The sequence below is a fragment of the Schistocerca piceifrons genome, chromosome 4, assembly GCF_021461385.2.
Source record: "Schistocerca piceifrons isolate TAMUIC-IGC-003096 chromosome 4, iqSchPice1.1, whole genome shotgun sequence".
Lineage (NCBI taxonomy): Eukaryota > Metazoa > Arthropoda > Insecta > Orthoptera > Acrididae > Schistocerca > Schistocerca piceifrons.
Window position 1 is genome coordinate 823387566 of NC_060141.1, and position 21277 is coordinate 823408842.

The following is a 21277-nucleotide window of genomic DNA, read 5'->3' on the forward strand; positions in this document are numbered from 1 at the left end:
GAAAACATCGGCAGCAACTGCTTGCAAGTGGGTGTGCAAGGGGATAGGACGATGACAAACATAATCTCGTAGAAGCATCGTGACCTCACCATGAGCAGGAATAGCAGCAATGCCTTATCTGATAGATAATTAGTTATTTCGTCCTCCGTCATACCATCCAACAGCTGGGTGTAGATACACTGTGGGACGAGTTAAGTGTCCTGAGCCTCCACTTATATAGGATATTCGGGGAGGATTTGGGCCTTGAGTAGTTTCTGGGCCTGGAGAGTACTATCAATTTCCAAAAGCAGAGTTCCATTGCGGAGACGAGAGCATGACTTCATAGGGCAGGCGATGCCATCCACGCCTTTCTGTATAACAAATGGGTTAACAGTAGCAAAAGTCTTGTTTTCGTCTAAATGTGAGACTACTAGATATCGAGGCGCTACAGGAAGAGACATTGAGGCAGGAGCCTCATTCCGCATTATTTTATGTAAAACACTCAGAGAAACAGAAGGAAAATCAGTCATTGGGAAGAAATCCCCCATGATTGCCAGCGTCTCTGATGGCGCGCTCCTTCCAGCCAGGGGCCCTTCACAGGGGAGGCCCCCGCCTCAGGTGACTGTCCTCACCTTAGGTCATACCTCCATAATGGCTGACGGAGGGACCTATCAAGAGGAGGAAGGTAACAGCTCAGGTAATCACACCTCCGTGGGCCTGGCTGGTACCAGGGAGTACGTGCGAGCCCTACGTGCCAACTCATGGCTGGGAATTACCCGTTACCCAGTGTCCTGCTAAGCATGGGTGGCCATCAGGCACACACAGGGAGGAGAAAAAAGATAAGAATGAAAGGAAGAAAGAAAGGATTTCCTCAAACGCTGCAGCGGAGGAAAAAGAGAGCAGAACAAGGAAAGAAAGGAACAAGGAAAGAGCGGAACATGGAAAAAGTGAACAGGGAGACAGCTAAACAGGGAAGGAGCAAAACGAGGAAAGAGCACTACAGGGAAAGAGTAGTACAAGGGAGAATATTCCTACAAGCAGACCATGGAGGCACGAGACATGTCCCCAACAGAGAGGAAAAGGACAGGAGGAGACAAGTAGCACAGAAAGAGAGGAGCTGCTGCGAGGGCTGGGGCACTGTGGTCGTCAAGCACATACTCACCAAAGAGCGGTGAGCCCCCTGGGGAGATTCATCCTCTGGTGTGTCCCATCGTGAGAGAAGACCATTGTGCACTCCAAACTGATACTACATGCTGACAGACAGTGACAAAGTCACCTGAGGGAACAAAACAACTAACAGGCTGAGGGAGGACAGCTGCAGCCTTTGCAACAGCATCAGTAGCACCATTCCCTGGCATGCCGACGTGACCAGGAATGCACAGGAACACCAAATTGGCTCCCTCCCACAGTAAGCGAATGCAGGGATTCTTGGATCCGTTGCACTAGGTGGTGGACTGAGAACAGCACTGGAAGCTTTGAAGGGCACTGAGAGAATCTGAGCAGATGACACAATTTGGAAGCCCATGTCGCTGGATGTACTGGGTCGTCCGATAAAGGGTGTAGAGCTCTGGAATAAAAGTTGAGCACTGGGCAAGGAACCAATATTGAAAAGGATCATCGCTAAGTACAAAGGCACACCCGACGCCATGGTCGGTTTTGGAACCTTTGATGGAGACGAGAACACTGTCCCCAAGTTGCGTGTGAAGTGCGAGAAATTTGCTGCGATACACCAAGCCAGGAGTAGGTTCCTTAGGAAGCGAATAGGCTCCAAAATGGACACATACCTTGGCACGAATCCAGAGCAATGAAGAGCTCGCACACATGGGGAATGTAAAAAATGGAAATTTGTTGCAGTGTCTTATGGGACCAAACTATTGAGGTCATCGGTCCCTAAGCTTACGCACTACTTAATCTATCTTAAACTTACTTACGCTAAGGACAACACACACACTCATATCCCAGGAAGGACTCGAACCTCCGGTGGCGGGAGCCGTACGAACTGTGACGAGGCGCCTCAGACCGCGTGGCTACCCCTCGTGGCCAAGGGGAACAGGTGTCGAAGCAGCAAACGAAAGCGACCTACCCCTGCAGACGCTACTGGTGTAGGAAATTGGGCAATAGCGGGAAGGAAGGTCTTTTTCCTTACCACCTTTAGGTATGGGAATGACGATGGTCTCACGCTAGCGACTGGGAAATGTGCCATTTGGCCAAATGCAGTTATATTCATGGAGGAGAAGGCGAAGGCCCTCGGGAGATAGGTGTTGCAACATCATAATGTGAACGTCGTCCAGTCCTGGAGCTGATGTTTAGGACGAAGAGAGTGCATGTTTAAGCTCCCTCATAGTAAAAGTAGTATTGTAATATTCACGATCCTGGGAGAAGAAACATTGCCTCAGCCGCTTGTTTCAGAAAAAGGAAGGCAGGATAGTAGTGGTTGAAACTCGAAATGTATGCAAAACATTGGCTCAAAGTGTTGAGGATATCAAGAGGGTCTACAATGACATTGTTCGCTACGGTCAGACCAGGAACTGGGGAATGAACCGCGTTTCCTGAAAGCCGACAGAGATTACCCGAAACAGCAGAAGAGGGAGTAAAACTGTTAAAAGAGCTTTGAAAAGAAAGCGAACTAACTGTTTTGCTATCCATAAAAATGCGGCGACACTGAACACATAGCTGTTTATATCCGATACAATTCGCCGTCGTGGAGTTTAAAAACGCGGAAAGCTCGTCTCTACGCGCTGATTGCGTCGCGGAAAGCCTCGTTCCAACAGGGGACGGGTGCACGTCACGGCAAGGAAGAAGCGCGAGGTATGAAACATTACGAGACAGTAAGGATAGTGTTTGTAAGGTATTCTACCTGCTCATCAGTGCAGGGGAAATGATGTTCATCGAAAACGGCCAGTGAGGAGTAGAGCTGGCAGCCAGCTTTGGAACGCCACCAGTTGGTTGGACACACAAATGCGATGGGCATCAGCAAACGAATGACGCAGGGGATATGGTCAGTCGAGTGTGTGTCGGAGGAAACGGATCATTCGGGACGACAAACAAGCTGAGCAGTACGGATCAAAAGGTTCAAGTGGGAAAAGAAATCTGTGGAATTGGAAAGAAATGTGGGTATAGCCGTGTTCAAACAGTTTAGATTGAGTTGGGTCTTATCTACAAGGAGAGCCACTCTGACAGGGCCGTGGAGAGCCCCAAAGGGGATGGTGGGCATTGAAGAGGGATAGCAGCAAAAAGGGAGGAGGAAGTTGAGCAATAAGTTCCAAATGAGTCTGCCCTGGTGACAGTGGAAGACGAGGGTGAGTAGATGGAGTAAGAGAAGGCGAAACTGGGAAGGGAAACACAGATAACAATAGCCTTAAGCTGGGTGTGTAAGAAAATAGTGTTACTATAGACGTCGTTTTGAGTGAGCAAATGGCTCCCCCATGAGCCTGAGTCCCCACTTCAGGGGGAGGGACAAAATGGACAGAAGTGTCGGAGGTGGAAGCGATCGTGAGGGCGTAATTTTGTTTCCTGGAGGCAGAAATCAACTAGACAGTATCATGGTAGGAGGAGCTGTAATTCAGTCCTATTCTATCTGATTCCGTGAATGTCCCATTGGAGAGTAACCATACCCGATGACATGAGATGGGTCAAATAAGGTGGTTGCTGAGTGCAGAATCTGAACATGGATACTGACCAGGTTCAGAGGCTGGAGAATCCTGGTTAGTTCGATAGAGATATCAGTATTCACCTTTGGTTGGCCAGCAGACTCTTGGCAGTGCATCCCAGTGAAAAGGAGGTCAGCTGGGTGAGTGTATCGCGTGGTGACGCTGCTAAAAAAGAACGCTGAGGTGGAGGAAGGGAAGATCGTTTGCTTTGTTTGGCTGCTTCGAACCTTGGCGTTTGTCAGGCGCATACCCAGACGTTGGCTGGCTAGGTGTGTGGAAAAAGTCATTGCGGTTATACTCCTTTTTCGATTTCCGAGCTTCTGATTGCGAGGCATGCGATTTCGCTGGCGCAGGAAAAGGTTGATTGGTATGGTGTGGACCTGTAGCAGGTGAAGATGAGGGTGTGATCTTGGAGCTGGTCTATTTCACAACCATGGCACTGAACTGGAAGTTGCAAGTTTGAAGGGCCATGTCCTTCATAGGCGGAGGTGAAAGGAGAAATGTACCGTAATTGCCAGAGAGTGGTTTACAAGGTTTGTGGTTAGCCACTATTTTTGAGCAATGTGGGTAGGAATCTTTTCCTTCCTCTGGATCTCCTGAACAGCTCTCTCATTTAGATTGGACAGTCACAGGCGGAACCAGCATGATGACTCTTGCATTTGATGCAGTGAGGGTAAGGAGGTGGACACACACCCTCATGAGCGTCCCTGCCACAGTTTATGTATTTGGCTGCATTTTCACAAGATTCACAGGTGTGGTTGTAATGCTGATATTTATAGCAACGCATGAGAATTGGGATATATGATCTGACAGTATTAGCTTCATAACCAGCCCCAATTTTTGATGGACGTACCACATGATCAAATGTGAGGAATAGAATGTGGGTTGGTAGAAATTCTTTACCAGCCCTCTTCATAATCCAGTGAATTTCAGTAATTCCCTGGTCAGTAAAAGAGACTGTTATTTCAACCTTGGACAGGTCATGAAGCAGTGGAGATTATATGACACCACCGGAGGAATTCAGAGTGCAGTGGATCTCTGCTTTAACAGGATAGTGTTGTGTAAAGTAGTTTCTGTGCTTGAAAAGCACTTTCCATCTGCAAAAGGAAGTTCCTACAACGCAACCAAGAGCAGGATTTCACAGGACTGGCAACTGCATCTACACCCTTCTGAATAACGAATGGATTAACTATCGTGAAACTGTGACCACCTTCCGTGTGTGACAGCCATAGGTATTTGGGTGCAGCCGGGAGAGGCGTCGATTCTTTCGCCTCAGTCCATTTACGTTTTTGAGATGAGGAACTCATCTCCCATAATACCTGCTCATACCTACTGGGGAACCCCATCAGGAACAGCTCACTAGCCTGAGATGAATGTTCACACCTCAGGTGACACCTGCCAGACTCCAGTCAGAGGTACCAATCGGCACAGAGAAACGTACCAGCTCATGCAGTCACCACTCCCTAGACATGGCCTTTACCAGGGGTCGTATGAGCCCTACTTGTCGACCCAGGGCTGGGAATTACGGGTTATCCAGTCAACTTTTACGTTTCACAATGGACTGGTCTTTAAAAATGCACAGGGGGGAAAAAGAAGAAAAGCAAAACGAGAGACGTCAAACGCCAAAGAGGAGGAATAGTAAGAAAAGGAAGGGCAGGGAAAGAAAGATGGGTGGACGCGACGAATCCGTACACATTTTTACCAAGGCGTTCAGTATCACTAATAAGATGACTTGGTCCCCAAGGAAGTGGAAAAGAATACCAGGAGGATAGTCGTGCAGCATTGAAAGGGAAGAAGCTTTGTAAAGCCTGGGACCTTGTAGCAACCAAGCACGTACTCACCAAAGAGTGGTTCAAATGGCTCTGAGTACTATGGGACTTAACATCTGAGGTCATCAGTCCCCTAGAACTTAGAACTACTTAAACCTAACCAACATAAGGACAGCACACACATCCATGCCCGAGGCAGGATTCGAACCTGCGACCGTAGCGGTCGCACGGTTCCAGACTGAAGCGCCTAGAGTGGATCGGCCACTCCGGCCGGCTCACCAAAGAGTGGTGAGTCCCCTGGGATCCGGGGTGACAAAATGATGTCCTACTTACACACGACGAGAACTAGGGAACAGATGTCTAAAAAATATAAAAAAAAACACCTGACAAGAATTCGAACCATAGCACCTTATTGGATGTTGTTTCGATATCCCATCAGTCTAGTCTTTCTTTTTAATTAACAGAGTGACTTGGTACTATTATGACCATAGTCAATCATCACGTAATGCACACATCAAAAAAGTTTTGCATCGCCCTGGTTCCCAGAAATCTTCAAGATAGACGTTGACTGGGGATATAGTGTCATAGTCACAGTCCTTTTGACTGTTCAGAGACGTCACTAAACCCGCCCAAAGATGTAAACAACCACGCATGAGCAGCGCCTGGTCAGACAGCTGATCAGTTCCACTTATTCCACCAGGAAGGAGGTACACGGCTCGTGTTGTCTGTAGTTGAACATGCCTACACGGTCAATAGCGCGGTTGGACCGCCTCCGCATTGTATCTTTGTGCCAGAAAGGGCTCTCAACAAGTGAAGTGTCCAGGCGTCTCGGTGTGAACCAAAGCCATGTTGTTCGGACATGGAGGAGATACAGAGAGACAGGAAGTGTCGATGACATGCCTCGCACAGGCCGCTCAAGAGATACTACTGCAGTGAATGGCCACTACCCACGGATTATGGTTCGGAGGAACCCTGACTGATGCCGAAGCAAATGATGTAAGGATGTCAGTTGTTCTGTCACCAATGATCGCATTTTCAACACTTCCATTTGTATTCTTTTTAAGGTCAACAATTTTGCCTTTACACGCCTAACTTCGCAATTCACAAAGGGGCGTGATCCGTAGCATCATAAAGTTCACGCACGATTGAATAATAATATTCGTAAGTTCTCCGAAAGTCCCGAAGTTTGCCTGAGCCACGGTTTTGCCAGCTGTGTGCACCCGTCAAGTATGGAAGAGTACTTCCTAGTGGACTGTAGAGTACGCTCCCACACGGTTCGCATCACGTCATCGAGAGAGGGGTCAGCTAGGAGCGCGACGTTTAACAACCACGGAGTGCGAAACAATCTGACTGGTTGCCGTTCTAGTTTGATTTCAGCATTAAGTGTACAATCGTGCAGGTAGTCTGATAAGTAAAACCTATGTAACCTATCCAACCTGCTACTAGAAGGCGTAGTAAAGTGGGTAAATTTAACGAGTATTTACATATCCAGACGTCTTGCAAGCGTAAAAGTGGACCAATTCATGTAATTGACGACAGAAATTAAAATCTGGAGATTGATCTGCAGGACGCAACACACAGAATCGCCACCCAACAGAATACCCGGAGGACTCTGACGCAACAGATAAAAACGCGAACAATCCGCTGCGCGACCAGTGTCAGAAGGAGCATATAAAAGAACCAAAGTAAGACTAAAAGGTTGACAACCTATGCCCCTGCCAGAATCCAAGATTTCCACCTCAGTAATAGGAATGCCTTCGCGAAAGAATAAGGCGGTCACGGAGAATATTCAGGTGCTACATTAAAGATCACACGAAAACCAGGTAAGGAGAAATGCCTAAATAACACCTCCTATAAGATGACTATATACGCACATGAATCAAACATGAACTGACGCAGCGAAGCCAATCGTAATTCTGATTCCACACGATTAACATTTAAGGAAAGGAACGTGTAGGCTATACAGCGATGTACGAAACATCCGAACAGAATTAAGTAGACAGCTGAGGGCCAAGGTCCACTGCGGAATCCACAGATGAGTCAGACATCGGGGGTCCAGGACCGCCGCCATCGCAACCTTGTTTCTTAGATTTCTTACGTGCCACCGCACGGTCAGGTTTATGCGCTGCTTCTGTCGGCTACGAGCCATGGCGGCCTCTGTAGACGGAGGTTTGAGAGGGATCATAGGCACAGCTTCCTGTCCCTCAAGACTAGGGGCGTGTAATACACTTCCAGTCAATAAGGCGGAAGCATTCTGTGGAACTGCCAATGCAACAGACGATACTTGGCCGCTAACTTTATTCCCTCGGGAGTTGCAGTGGTCAGAAAATTCAGGAAACCGTCGGCGGCTGAAGACGAAGCAGCAGGAGAGCACTGCATCGTCACAGACTAAGGGGGGGGGGGGGGGGGGGACTCCGTTCCCTCTCGACAACACAGTGAGTCGGGGGAGGGGGGGGGGATGCTGGAGATAACATCTTCACCACTCACCGTACCACGGGCGGGAGCTATCGCAGGATCCCTCTTGACCAGTATACATGACAGGGGCGCGGTAACCACACACCTGTAAATGTGATTGAATACTGCGTTCCACTTGATTTTCCACAGAACGAATTCCACTGTAACACTGTAATCTGTGTTGAGTAGACCAGAGTTCACGACGGATGTTTTTCAAAGTACCATAATATGTCAATGCGTTCTTTAGAAGGTTGTCATTATCTTCTGGCGGGAGGTTGAACACTCGAACATTGGTATATTCAATTTCAGCATCTGTGAGTGACACCATACTGACGGAATTATCGCGATGCTTGAACGGGACGTGAGAACCATGTCGCGACAGTAATCTTTTAACGTGAAGGAGATCCATAAATTTCACCTAAAACAAGTACTCATCTGCACCAAATAAGCGGTGTGGACCTGATCAGAGTTCATATTGTACCGACAAACCAATCGTGGATTTCTAAAGACCCGGGCTGCACGTGTCGCGTTGTTTTACAGAAAGTAAAGCTCACAGTACCTTTTCGTTGAATGCACGTTGGAGCCTTCATAGCCATTGCGGAGCGGCCGACGCCGCTGCAAGTAGAGGAACACAGACAGACAGTAAGGCGGAGCGGAGGCGCTACGAGTCACTCGGCAGACAGAACAACACTAACGAGGAAAACTCCACACAAGCGACGCTGTGGCGAGTGAAGTAAACAAGAACCTTCCCGCCCGGCCCTCGAAGCGGACCTTTGCTGGGACAGCGCGTTGGGCCGCTCCCCTCACTCAGAGAGCCACCCACGATGGCGGCCGGGGGGCAGCGCAGGGTGGCACGCATTCCTCTGACCATTCCCCGTGCGCTGCATGATGTGACAGTGTTGCCGGCTCCTTTCGAAACGGGCACACCCTAATTTTGCCAGAGAAACTTCTTGAACCTGGATGTGGAATCGCGTTCGGACCTCCGAGTGTGGCAGTTTCTCTTCACCGGCTATTTATTCTAGCCATGTTGGGAAATTTCGGATCTAATTACACTACTGGCCGTTAAAACTGCTACACCAAGAAGAAATGCAGATGATAAACGGATATTCATTGGACAGATATATTATACTAGAACTGACATGTGATTACATTTTCACGCAATTTGGGTGCACAGATCCTGAGAAATCAGTATCTAGAACAACCACCTCTAGCCGTTGTAACGGCCTTGATACACCTGGGCATTGAGTCAAACAGAGCTTGTATTGCGTGTACAGCTTCAACACGATACCAGAGTTCATCAAGAGTAGTGACTGGCGCATTGTGACGAGCACGTTGCTCGGCCACCATTGACCAGACGTTTTCAGTTGCTGAGAGATCTGGTGAATGCGCTGGCCAGGGCAGCAGTCGAACATTTTCTGTATCCAGGAAGGCTCGTACAGGACCTGCAACATGCGGGTCGTAACACATCTGAAATGTAACGTCCACTGTTCAAAGTACCGTCAATGCGAACCAGAAGTGACCGAGACGTGTAACCAATGGCACCCCATACCATCACGCCGGGTGATACGCCAGTATGGCGATGACGAATACACGCTTCCCATGTGCGTTCACCGCGATGTCGGCAAACACGGATGCGACCATCATGATGCTGTAAACAGAACCTGTATTCATCCGAAAAAATGACGTTTTGGCATTCGTGCACCCAGGTTCGTCGTTGAGTACACCATCGCAGGTGCTCAAGTCTGTGATGCAGCGTCAAGGGTAACCGTAGCCATGGCCTCCGAGCTGATAGCCCACGCTGCTGCATACATCGTCGAACTGTTCGTGCAGATGGTTCTTGTCTTGTAAACGTCCCCATCTGTTGACTCAGGGATCGAGACGTGGCTGCACGATCCGTTACAGCCATCCGGATAAGATGCCCGTCATTTCGACTACTAGTGATACGAGGCTGTTGGGATCCAGCACGGCAATCCGTATTACCCTCTTGAACCCACCAATTCCATATTCTGCTAACAGTCATTGGATCTCGACCAACGCGAGCAGCAATGTCGCGATACGATAAACCGCAATCGCGATAGGCTACAATACGACCTTTATCAAAGTCGGAAACGAGATGGTATTCATTGCTCCTCCTTACACGAGGCATCACAACAACGTTTCACCAGGCAACGCCGGTCAACTGCTGTTTGTGTATGTGAAATCGGTAGGAAACTTTCCTCAAGTCAGCACATTGTGTGAGTGCTCTGAAAAGCTAATCATTTACATATCACAGCATCTTCTTCCTGCGGCCAGAGTGGCCGAGCGGTTCTAGGCGCTTCAGTCCGGAACCGCGCGACCGCTACGGTCGCAGGTTCGAATCCTGCTTCGGGCATGGATGTGTGTGATGTCCTTAGGTTGGTTAGGTTTAAGTAGTTCTAAGTTCTAGGGGACTGATGACCTCAGAAGTTAGTGCTCAGAGCCATCTTCTTCCTGTCAGTTTAATTTCGAGTCTGTAGCGCGTGTAGTGTAGTGTGGCACACCGAAGCCAGAACCTTTACGCTTGTTTTTCACCCTCAAAACTCTATCGATACAGCGGTGGGGACAGTCCTGTTCAAAGCTTCGGACTTTCTAGCCTAGCGCAACTGCGAGAAAAAGTATACCAGAGGCTGAGAATGTACGAGTCTTCGTTTTTGTCTGCCAGGGAGTGCCATAACAGTGTACACTGAAATATTTTTTCTGCATACGAAGTCGGATGAAAATTACTTTTTTAATCGCAGGGGAAGTTGTGCTGACTGGTTGTGATACTAGCAAAGCCTAGAATTAGCCGCTTTTTTACTGCTACTTCCTGATTACACATAGACAAAGACCCTCCATTCCGAAACATGTGTCCGAATATCCAAAAAATATACTATTTTTACTGTTTGTATTTGCTTCAACTCATAAAATGCGATATTGCCAATGGAAAATCAGTAAGAAGCGGTAGTGACACCAACAGTTCATCTGTAGTTTATTTAATAAAACTGTAGAACTACAGACTTTTTATAATTTTCTACCTGACAATCTGAGTAGTTCATTGTGTAGTAGAACGTTCATTTTCTTAGGAATGAGTTGCACAGTATCACGTGACCAACTGCGCTCCGTCGACTGGGAAGTGCACTTCGCTCCACACAGGCATCATGGTTTGCAGGTGTTGGTGGACGATGTGTCCGGCCTGGACGTGGACTACGACTGGGACTCGCAGGAGATGTTCGTCAGAATGGAGCGCTTTGGTGTCCCCATCTACAGAACCCGTGTCTACTGGGTGTCGGAAGGTACGCAGTCTCTCTTCTGAAATTCTACAAATTACGAAAGTTGAGTTACTCTCTTCGACAGTCGAGAGCTACTGTAACTATCCCATTATGCCACGATCGCCTAATTACTACGATATTCACATTATCAGTTTCGGAAATTTGTTGCCATCTTCAGATATGATAATTAATCCGTTAAAAGCCTCATCATAATATATAAAAATACAAGTTATTCGTTCTGAACGTCATCAAAAGGTATAAAGTGTGTAATAATTAACCGCAACTGTTTCGTCAGCACAGAAAAGGAAGAGGGGAGGGGTCGGATCACTAGTTTCTCCCCCTTTCAAATAACTTCCGGAAATTCAGCCAGGTAACACTTTCAGCGACCGCCGATATTTCGGCGGGAGAACACCCCGCCATTTTCAAGGCAAACTGCAACGGACAGGCGGCGTACATGCAAATTTAATACCTCGGTTCTCGGACCCAAGCAGGAAAGATAACACACACACACTGAACACTAGTGCCACCAAAGATGGCCAAAGTCAGAGCTATCGATAGTGAGACTATGAATTCGCAGGTGAGGTAGCATTGAGTCTGTCCCTCTGTTTCTTGACAAGGGAGAGAGCCGGATTCCAAACAGAGTTTAAACAGAAACCTCCATCCCTGTTAACAGGGATGGAATGCTCTACACTCCTAACAGGGCACTAGTTGAGGACTGCGCACTTAGATGTAGAATTCATGCTTGCAACATAATAATTTATTATAATGTCGTCAGCTATGCAGTAACAGCAGACTCCCATGATGCACAGATGAACTGAACGAAGGGCGCAGCACGTGGAAGAACGGCCTCGGCAGCGGTCTCTGGTTCGAAGGCAAGAACGGCCGTCTGGAGATCCCCATCGAGCAGGCGAAGATCGAGAGCGACACGCCGTACACCGAGCAGGCGTGCATCCCCACCATGGGTGTGTGTGGCGCCTGCGCCTGCGCTCGCCGTGGACAGCCTCAGCTGGGATCTGCAACTACTTGCCAATTATAGACTGCAAACAGCTAAAATTTATACTTAAGTGGGAAAGTGTGTTCATGTGTGAAGATAGAGAGAGAGAGAGAGAGAGAGAGAGAGAGAGCAAAAGCTACAAGAGCCTGCGTTGCAGGTTGCATATCTAGCGGGTTACAGGACAGCAAAAATTTGATTTTCAGTACTTCACGTAATTTCTTATAACCTGACGTTAAAGGTATAACGTTAAAAGTCAAATATATAAAAGTCCATATATCATGAGGCAACGTAACTCATGTTCTGCGGATTACCCAAACTGTATTCAGCCAGCTTCTGAGAATGACGACTCTTAGCGACTTCCAGTAAATTTTATACATAATTTCAAAACTTTTCTAAACTTTTCCTCGTCTACCTCCCCTCTCCCCCACCCATCCGCAACGAGAAAAGAAGGGCAAAAGGATTATCGCTCACTACATTTTTGCTCTTCATGCAGCAGAACTCCAGCACCAGTTATGACCAATTAATTTATTACTACTGACTATTTGCAACACATTTTACAGACGCTATTCACATATACCATTGAATATATCAGCAAATTTAATGCCGGATCACTATAATTAAAGTGCAGCTTCTATCGGAGGTCCAGTGTGGGCTGCAATTAACATATGGGAGTCAAACTTGGTAGAGGTGCTACTCCGTTCATGCGGAACCACTTTGTGCTGGAAAACAAATTAGTTCCATTTGTGGACACCAGTCGCAAATTTGACACTGTACACTGTCTGTATGACGGTAAGACATCCACGCTATCACTTGACAAGCCATAACTTGGACGAACAGTATGGCTATCGAGAAGAAAGACGCTGCGCTGTCAGTGAAGCTGATGTATGCGAAAGGCAGTAATTACAGTGATGCAATGAGAGAGTACCGCCGACTGAATGGTCTGCAGAGAGACCTGATGTCATTAACTGGTTTAAAGAAGATGACGATCAAATTCGAAACCACAGGTGAGCTTGGTGTGTCACCTGGAAGAGGAAGGCGTTCCACCCCCAATGGAAGTTATTGATGAGCTCGTTGTTGCTGTAACTGACCGTGCAGCACTTCTGCGGGTAGTACATGCAGTGTGACGAGAGTTGTCCATCCCACGGTCAACAATACGGAAAGTTTTGCTGTCTATTTTGCAGTGGCATGCGCAAACGATCCAGACGGCGCAGCAACTGAAACCTCATGATCGTAGCAACGGTCTGAATTTGGTCTTCGATTTCTGGCGTGGATCAGAGTTGATGAAATATGGCCTGGCAATATCCTACGGGGTGACGAGGTACATATTACACAACAGGGTGCAGTAAATTCACACAACTGCCGAATTGGAGGTACTGTTAAACCGTGTGTTGTGGAGAAAGAGCCACTGCACTCGCCGTATCTGATTGTGTGTGTAGATTCACAGTCAGCTTTACTCTCGATCCATTTCTGGTACAGGAGTCTACACCCAGAGAGTCTGACAAGTGTACCATGACGTCTGCACGTTATCGAGACCTCCTTGTACTGCACGTGATTCCTGATATGGAAGAGTGCAGCTGTGTGCAAACCCCTGTCTTCATGCAAGATGGGCCACCTCATGTCAATTGCCCAGTGAAAGATCTGCTTCAAGCTATCTTCCACGCACATCCTATCTCCAGAGGTTTTCTAGGTGCATGGCCTGCGACATCGCCTGATCTGAATCCCTGTGACGTTTTCCTCTGGGGTATCTGAAAGAAAGCGTGTACCAGGGATACGCTCTACCTGATCTGAAGTACAGTACACAGAAAGGCGTTGTTCAGAGCCCACCGGAACTGCAACGAGCAACTGTTGATCAAGTCGTTCCCACATGCAGCATCTCGTCGAAGCCTCCGGTGCTTACATCGAACAAATTGTGTAAGCGCCAGTTAATCATATCAACATTATGCCTTACTCACTTGTTTGACCTCAACTGACCATGTCCCGTTCCTTATCCATTACACATGCAAACATTTATATACATCTTTCTTGCATTCGCAGGCCAGATTTGCACATGTTGACCAAAACTGAAAATAATTTTGTTTCCCAGCATAAATCAGTTCCACAGTAATTAATTACAATATCTACCAAGTTTCGCTACCATACGATAATGGTCGGTGGGATATAAGTCAGGGGCAGCTTGAAGTGCAACGCCTCAGCCAACATGCCGAAGGATTTCCGAGCAGTGGATCGAGGCGGCAGATTCGTAATGATGGTCGCTTTCGACTAGACTGTAATTGTTTTGGTTATCTTTTGTTTGTCTTTGAGAAAAAAGCTACTTTTCATTTTCGTAAGACCTTTTCTTTCATTGCCCACTCACCTTGAAAGTAAGCCCACAAACCTTTACAGATCTGCAAATGGTGCGATACTTTTTTACCATATTGTATAAATGTTCCAGTTGAAGGTAACAGGTGCTCTTAAGCCTGTTCGCGAATTATGCTATTGCGTGTAACAGAGTCTCAAGTGTAGCTGGAGAGCCTGCAGAGGACGGGCGCTTGGTGCAGCAACTCATATTACATAAATAAATGTAACGTATTGGGCACGATTCCGAGATGGAAACACTCCCCTGGAAAGTTGTGTTCTGGGATCAACAACAGTATGGGAAGTCCAGTAGTTGAACGACCTACACTGGAACATACAGGCTTACGCCTCGAAATAGAGAACGCAGTCCAATATTCGCTGCTCTAGACATTATATCTGGTGACATGACCAAAGGAAGGTGCTGCATTAGATGTGTACAAGAATGTGGGAAACTGCGAAGAGGCCAGAAGTCAAAGTCTCTCTTTGTCCACCTACACAAGAAAAGGTCAATTAGAAACTTCTCCAACTTCCAAAGTATTGCTCTCATATTCCACGCAAGCAAAATTTTGCCCTAAATGTTGAACCAGCGTTTGACGCCATACATTCAGCCACTCATATCCAAAGAACTAGCAGGTTTTGTTGAAGTAAAACGGAACTCGCGAATAGATTTTCAACGTACATTAAAAAATAGACAAATCGCGGGAGTTTGTCTGCATCTGGTTGCTTGACTGTAGGAAAGCGTCTGTCTGAGCAAAGTTGTGGCAGCTGCTTTCAGACTTTGCAATTCTATTCAATAACTTCGTCGTTGTGAAGACAAGTGCTGGTATTTTTGATTACTTCAGTGAAAAAAAAGGGGGTGAGATAGTATAGTGCTGTTACCTCCCAACTGTGCACCGTCCATGCAGAACACTTCATTAGTAAGGCTCTTGAAGGTTGGACTACAGACACTCAACTTGTGGAAGAGCTATACTACTGGCAGCTAAAATTGCTGCACCACGAAGATGACGTGCTACAGACGCGAAATTTAACCGACAGGAAGAAGATGCTGTGATATGCAGATGATTAGCTTTTCAGAGCATTCACGCAAGGTTGGCGCCGGTGGCGACACCTACAACGTCCTGACATGAGGAAAGTTTCCAACCGATTTCTCATACACAAACAGCAGTCGACCGGCGTTGCCTGGTGAAACGTTGTTGTGATGCCTCGTGTAAGGAGCAGAAATGCGTACCATCACTTTTCCGACTTTGATAAAGGTTGGATTGTAGCCTATCGCGATTGCGGTTTATCGTATCGCGACATTGCTGCTCGCGTTGGTCGAGATCCAATGACTGTTAGCAGAATATGGAATCGGTGGGTTCAGGCCTCGGCCTCGTATCACTAACAGTCGAGATGACAGGCATCTTATCCGCATGGCTCTAACGGATCGTGCAGCCACGTCTCGATCCCTGAGTCAACAGATGGGAACGTTTGCAAGACAACAACCATCTGCTCCAACAGTTCGACGACGTTTGCAGCAGCATGGACTATCAGCTCGGAGACCATGGCTGCGGTTACCCTTGACGCTGCATCACAGACAGGAGCGCGTGCGATGGTGTACTCAAAGACGAACCTGGGTGCATGAATGGCAAAACGTCATTTTTTCGGATGAATACAGGTTCTGTTTACAGCATCGTGATGGTCGCATCCGTGTTTGGCGACATCGAGGTGAAAGCACACTGGAAGCGTGTATTCGTCATCGCCATACTGGCGTATCATCCGGCGTGATGGTATGGAGTGCCATTGGTTACACGTCTCGGTCACCTCTTGTTCGCATTGACGGCACTTTGAACAGTGGACGTTACATTTCAGATGTGTTACGACCTCTGGCTCTACCCTTCATTCGATCCCTGCGAAACCCTACATTTCAACATGATAATGCACGACTGTATGTTGCAGGTCCTGTATGGGCCTTTCTGGAAACAGAAAATGTTCGACTGCTGCCCTGGCCAGCACATTCTCCAGATCTCTCACCAATTGAAAACGTCTGGTCAATGATGGCCGAGCAACTGGCTCGTCACAAATGCGCCAGTCACTACTCTTGATGAACTGTGGTATCGTGTTGAAGCTGGATGGTCAGTTGTACCTGTACACGCCATCCAAGCTCTGTTTGACTCAATGCCCAGGCGTATCAAGGCCGTTATTACGGCCAGAGGTGATTGTTCTGGGTACTGATTTCTCAGGATCTATGCACCCAAATGGAGTGAAAATGTAATAAGATGTCAGTTCTAGTATAATATATTTGTCCAATGAATACCCGTTTATCATCTGCATTTCTTCTTGGTGTAGCAATTTTAATGGCCAGTAGTGTATTAACAAACTCCGATTGTCCGATGACACTGTGCTTTTAGCTGGCAGCGAAGACAAACTTGCTGATTTGCTAACAAAAGTAAACGACATTACTCTATCACATGGATTGGACCTCAATCTCAGCAAGTTGAAACTATGGTAATTGTTCGAGGAGCACAGGTTCGACTCGCACTAAGGTCAAAGGAAGTGGAAATCATGCGTTCTTCCATCTATCTCGAGTCAACCATGTTCGAGATAGGAAGCTGTGAAGATGAGGTAAGAAGACAGAACACGCACAGAAAGAAGAGAGTATGTATCCGTTATTGAGCAACTCATTATCTTCAGGTACCTTTCTTCTCGTGGAGAAAACTCACAAAAAATAATCACGGAGGGGAAGGTGAAGGCAAGAGACCAAGCTGAAGAGAAGCGTGCACGTGGTTGGATCAAATCAAGTAGATCTTCGATCTGCCCGTTCAGCAACTTCTAAGAGAAGATGGGAAGTGTCCAGGCTGAAAACACTTGGTTCGTCGGGTCACGACGCTCGGCAGTGGACACAACGACTTGCGACAACGATTCCATATGATTAGTCGGAAGGATCCATAGTTTTTCTATTCCATTATTGGAGATAAATAACTGGAAACAACAAACATTTTAAAATAATTAATAGTATCCCTGTGGAGCGAGATCGCAACTGGAGTGCAGCGACGGTGGCAGTGAAACAATGTTGTAGCTGGCAGTGGTCTCCCTGAGGCGGTTGACGGAAGGGCGTCGTTGCGGAAGAGCCACTGTGGTCTCCGTCCTGTTATCCACACTTGTCCACCCATCGACGGAGAAGATGTAAGAGCTCCTTTTTCCTAGGGTATTCTGTTTGTGAAGGCATTACCTATTTTATTAAGCACAAGTCTCAAGTTAGGAAAGAAAAACAATTAACTTACTTGAAGTTTCTACAGACGAAAACATCAGAGAGCTGGGAAACATAAAAGAAAAAGGAACGCTGTGAAACAAATAGTACCCAAAGCATACCAAGTATCGTGGCATTCGAGCCAGAGTATGTGGTATGCACTTGGTCCCAGCTAACATGAAAAGCATCAGGTAACCAGACATGGATTTCTAAGGATCCGGGCTACATGTTATGAAATCAAGAACTCACAGTACCTTTAAGTGGAACACACTTGTATGCCATGCGGAACATACAGGAGCGGATTAGGCCGGTGTCAGATACACACCCAGCGAAGGACTGGACGGTATAGTGACGATGTCCACACACACAGACAGAAACGCCACGAAGCTAATAACTCCCAAGAACTGCGACGCTGAGGCGAAGAAGTTATGTAAGCAACGACCTCCTCGCTCGACGCCCAAGGCAGAATTATAACCGCCAGACCACCAGGCTAACATACTGATAGGTAGTCCAGGTGTAGGTTTTGATGAGTGAGTATCAAAATACACTGAGAACCTAAAGAAACTGGTGCACCTGCCTAATATCGTATAGAGCCCCCGCGAGCACGCAGAAGTGCCGCAACTCGACGTGGCATTGTGTCGAGTAATGTCTCAATTAGTGCTGGAGGGAACTGACACCATGAATCCTGCAGGGCTGCCCTTAAATCTGTAAGAGTACGAGGCGTGGAGATCTCTTCTGAACAGCACGTTGGAAGTCATCCCAGATATGCTCGATAGTGTTCACTTGGTGGCCAGCGGAAGTTTTTAAACTCAGAAGAGTGTTCCTGGAGGCACCCTGTAGTAATTCTGGTCGTGTGCGATGTCGCTTTGTTCTTCTGTAACTGCCGAAGTCCATCGGAATGCACAATGGACATGAGTGGATGCAGGTGATCAGACAGGACGCTTACGTACGTATCACTTGTCAGAGTCATACCTAAACGTATCAGGGGTCGCAGACCAATCCAACTGCACACGCCGCACACCATTACAGAACCCCTGCTGACATGCAGGGTCCGTCGATTCACGGTCTCCCTACCCGTATATGTTCATCCGCTCTATACGATTTGAGACGACACTCGTCCAACCAGGCAAAATGTTTCCATCAACAATCCAATGCCGGTGTTGACGGACCCAGGCAAGGCGTAAAGCTTGGTGTCGTGTAGTCATGAGGGGTACACGAGTGGGCCTTCGGCTCCGAATGCCCATATCGATGATTTTTCCTGAATGATTCGCACGGTGACACTTGTTGATGGCCCAGCATTAAAATCTGCAGCAATTTTCGGGAGGGTTGCTCTTCTGTCACGTTGAACGATTCTCTTTAGTCGTCGTTGGCCCCGTTCTTGCAGGATCTTTTTCCGGCCGCAGCGATGTCAAAAATTTGATGTTTTACCGGATTCCTGATATTTACGGTACACTCGTGAAATAGTCGTACGGGGAAATCCCCACTTCATACCTGCCTAGGAGATGCTGTGTCCCATCGCTCGTGTGCCGACTGTAACACCACACTGACGCTCACTTAAATCTTGATAACCTACCATTGTAGCTGCAGTAACGGATCTAACAACTGCGCCAGACGGTTGTCATATGTAAGGGTTGCCGTCCGCAGAGCCGTATTCTACCTGTTTTACATCTTTCTGTATTTCAATACGCATGCCTATACCAGTTTCTTTGGCGGTTCCGTGTATGTGACATTTATGGCCGTATCTTTTTACTGCATTGACTTAGGAGTTTTCATTATTTATACCGGCAAGGGACCATAGACAATAGTTGTTGTTGTTGTGGTCTTCAGTCCTGAGACTGGTTTGATGCAGCTCTCCATGCTACTCTATCCTGTGCAAGCTTCTTCATCTCCCAATACCTACTGCAACCTACATCCTTCTGAATCTGCTTAGTGTATTCATCTCTTGGTCTCCCTCTACGATTTTTACCCTCCCCGCTGCCCTCCAATACTAAATTGGTGATCCCTTGATGCCTCAGAACATTTCCTACCAACAGATCCCTTCTTCTAGTCAAGTTGTGCCACAAACTCCTCTTCTCCCCAATTCTATTCTAATAATATTTGACATAAATTTGAACTTAATTCCTCCACCCGTTCCTGGAAAATACGGTCTTAGCAGTCGGACAAAAAGACAGACTCACAGACGGATATCAAAGTGATCGTATAAGAGTTCTCCTTTTACTGACTGAAGGAAGGAAACCTAGAAACTAATAATTTCTGACTAAACCGCTCGCCAGAGAAAAAGTCTTCTTTTTTTGCCTGCAAATTATCTTCAACTTTGCAGGTTACATTTCCGCATTCACTGAAAAGTTGTGTTATAATTTTAGTAATTAGAATTCATTATTGGAGAGAAACGTGGGCTTCTAGAATGGGGAGTGACTTTCTAAAATTAGTCTTCATAGCCTACGCTTCATGGGATCTCATTTTTTGAAGGTGATTAGGCCTAGATTGGTTTGAAGAACCCACTTACACTCCTGGTCCTGTAAACTGAATCTTAATGACTTCGCTCTGCATCACTGGTAGTCAATATCCTCTGTCATGTGTAATTTCATTCAAACCATGAACTTTACGTTTCTTGAACGATATAAGTGCAGATTGCAGGTGGTGAACTGTTATTCCCGCATTACGCAAGGAAATCTTCCTCGCGTCCACAGGCACCCACTACTACTACAACATGACGGAGACGTCGGACTGCTCGCAGTTCTTCCCCTACTTCCTGCTGGTGGACGGCCGCTCCGGGAAGCTGCACGGCGTCGGCTTTCAGACGTACGGCAAGGCCAGCAAGAAGAGCAGGAACTGGTTCGAGGCCATCCCCACTGCCGCCATCAAGGTACGTGCACCAGTCCTGTGCGACAGTGTCACTAAAAACACACTAAGGTGCTGGCTCTATCTGACTCAGATAGCATCCGGCTAATTCACACCTTCATGACTACAATCGCCCGCTGGAATGTGCATTGTAAATATGCTAACGACATTTTTTTTCTAATCACCAGTTCTGAAAGATTCATAGTCCTTAAGTTGTGGTTCGCATATGTGCACACTGTTTCAGTTTTCATTAATTTATTTGTCCATTGAGTTATTTATTCATGTATTCAAATTTGGGCTATCTTACTTTTTTAAGAATGAATTAAAATGCTATTTATAGTGTGACGTTTATTTTGATAAAAACTACTAAGAACATAAATTTAATTTGCAACTGCGATGGTAAAATCAACGATAAACTTCAAACATAAATAAAATTGCGACTAAAATTGGAAGTATAAAAGCTATCCGAACTTGTTTTTAATATCAGCGACTTGCCACATTACGAAAGGAAATACTTCTGTCTGCCAGTTGCTTATCATTTTCGGAGATTTTTCGAATCGGTTGTAGTCTTCAGTTGCCTGACGTCTGTCATAAACCCACTACAATTTATTACAGTTACAAATCAGTTGTATTTCAACGACTGATGGGATCACAGCGAGTAATTATATACTTTGTTGATATTTCATTATGTTTGTGATACAGTTGATTGAACTTCCTGTGGCTGAATTATGTCACACAACTTACTACTTCCATCGCTTATTAGT

The 21277-nt window shown here is 46.7% G+C and overlaps 1 protein-coding gene across 1 annotated transcript in view; it reads left to right on the forward strand.

Annotated features, from left to right (window-relative positions):
• The window catches only part of LOC124795377, a 55516-nt gene that overhangs the window by 26491 nt on the left and 7748 nt on the right, over positions 1-21277 (forward strand). The window contains exons 4-6 of the mRNA XM_047259386.1: positions 11019-11142; positions 11928-12080; positions 20363-20538. Coding sequence (XP_047115342.1) covers positions 11019-11142; positions 11928-12080; positions 20363-20538 — 453 coding nt within the window. The remainder of the gene's footprint in view (positions 1-11018; positions 11143-11927; positions 12081-20362; positions 20539-21277) is intronic.